Source organism: Perkinsus marinus, assembly GCF_000006405.1.
Source record: "Perkinsus marinus ATCC 50983 genomic scaffold scf_1104296971410, whole genome shotgun sequence".
NCBI lineage: Eukaryota > Perkinsozoa > Perkinsida > Perkinsidae > Perkinsus > Perkinsus marinus.
This window is the reverse complement of record NW_003202112.1, coordinates 214-1,985: the sequence shown is the minus strand read 5'-3', so window position 1 is coordinate 1,985 and position 1,772 is coordinate 214. Positions and strand designations below refer to the sequence as shown.

At 45.0% G+C, this 1,772-nt stretch overlaps 1 protein-coding gene across 1 annotated transcript; it reads left to right on the top strand.

Moving 5' to 3' along the window:
• Positions 1-1,170: 1,170 nt before the first annotated feature.
• On the top strand, positions 1,171-1,408 carry Pmar_PMAR015125 (conserved hypothetical protein; the record flags this gene model as incomplete). Its single annotated transcript, XM_002766962.1, has 2 exons — positions 1,171-1,298; positions 1,350-1,408. Coding segments are annotated over 2 exons (187 nt in total), but the record flags the coding sequence as incomplete, so codon positions are not given.
• Positions 1,409-1,772: the final 364 nt, after the last annotated feature.

The window sequence follows — 1,772 nt, the reverse complement described above, 5'->3', positions numbered from 1 at the left end:
GGGATTTCTAATCGTTCCGCGACTGTCACTATGGGCTATTCGGAATCACGATATGATAATATCATATCATAATGATATGTTTTTGATATATTTGTTGGCTTTCGCCCTCGACCGTAATGCTATCGACAGCAAAGAACCATCTTTTTGTCTTCAGCGGCCCTGAAGTGAAGTTAGGAATGGTTGATGGAGTTTTATTATAGAGCTTATCAATGAAGTTTAAGATTGAGCTCGTAGTCCCTGCTGATTCTAGAGAACGCTCTGCATAGACCGGAAACACGATACAATAACACTGTTGGGGGGGATTTTTTCGCTTTCCCCCTTAGCTGAGCTCAGGAGTTTACTCACTAATTACAGGTGTTTATATACAAACTTCAGGGTAGAAGTGTGCAGTAATCACCGACAGCTTTCTTCGACATTGTTGTGACGGACACATGTATTTTCCTACAGCGGGTAACGGTTGCGAGAATTTTGTTCCGAAGAAAAAATAATCGTACATTGGAGTTTCACTCTAGCGGTATGAAAAACACTAGTGAAAAATATATTTCACGACTACTGCATATCACCGCGAATATCGCGTTTTTCACCGACTTTCACGCCACTCCACGTGAAACGGGTGAAACTTCATTGATTGCATCCTAAAGAACAACTAGTACGTGAAACTGCAATTGCTCTTTTGCAGTAACAAGGATAAGTTGAGGATACAGAATCAGTGGCGAAGGCTATCGAGACGCTGAATGATACTAAGTTGGGGGAGAGGCAGACTTTCGTTAGGGGGAATCGTGGCCCGGAGAAACCGAGAGATTCTGGTACCGCCAAGATCGACTCCATCCAAGGAGTATGGTCGCTGTTGTTAGACTCTCCTCGTGGTGGCAAGGGTAAGGGTAAAGGAAAAGGGAAGGGCTAAGGGAAGGGGTATTGGGATTGGGGATACCGTAGGTTGTGGGTAATTCGGATACCCTCTTACACATGCTTGTCCTCAGCTGGTAAGGGTAAGGGTTTTAAAGGCTATAAAGGCAAGGGTGGCCTCAGACCACTTCGTGTTGGCCCTCGTGATAAAGGGAGGCTCATCTACGTTGGCAACGTACAACAGATTACCATGGTATGGCTCCTAGTAGTACCCTACTACTCAGTTACCTTGGAGGACAGCCTGGCAAGATCTTAAACTTTAAGACTTAAAGATCTTTTCCGTGAATGCGGTGAAGTTATACGTGTCGATATCGCCGAAGGTTGGGACGGCCGTTCTAGAGGCTTCGCCACTGTTCTCTTCGAGGAGATCGACAACGCTGCCAATGCTATCGGTAATAACAGACTCTCTCTAGCTCCGATCCCCCAGTCCTCTCATTTTTGAGAGAAATTCAACGAGTACGAGTTCCAAGGGCGTAAACTACTTGTTCGTGAAGACCAGTTTGTATGAAGGCAAATTATCAGGTCTGTGTCAACCTAGCTTCAATACCCTTGTGGAATCATCGAAACGTAGCATTTTCCGGATGCGGCCAGAAGGGTATGAAACTACGGATTTGACTGACGAAGCCCTCATTACCGCTCAATGACTCGTTTAAAAGTTTACTAGACTTCACAGCATTCCTTGAAGTAATATTGTTGTCAATGGAAGGGGTATATGGAGAATTGGCTCAGCGCCGCAGCTAGCCGTATTAGCTTTTACTCTCTTTCTTTTTATTGCGGTTAAGGGCACCGATGTAGCAAGTAAGGAACCCACATTCGCGTATAGGGGCATCATTTTAGTAGTGATGGTCAAACTCGGACATCAATTC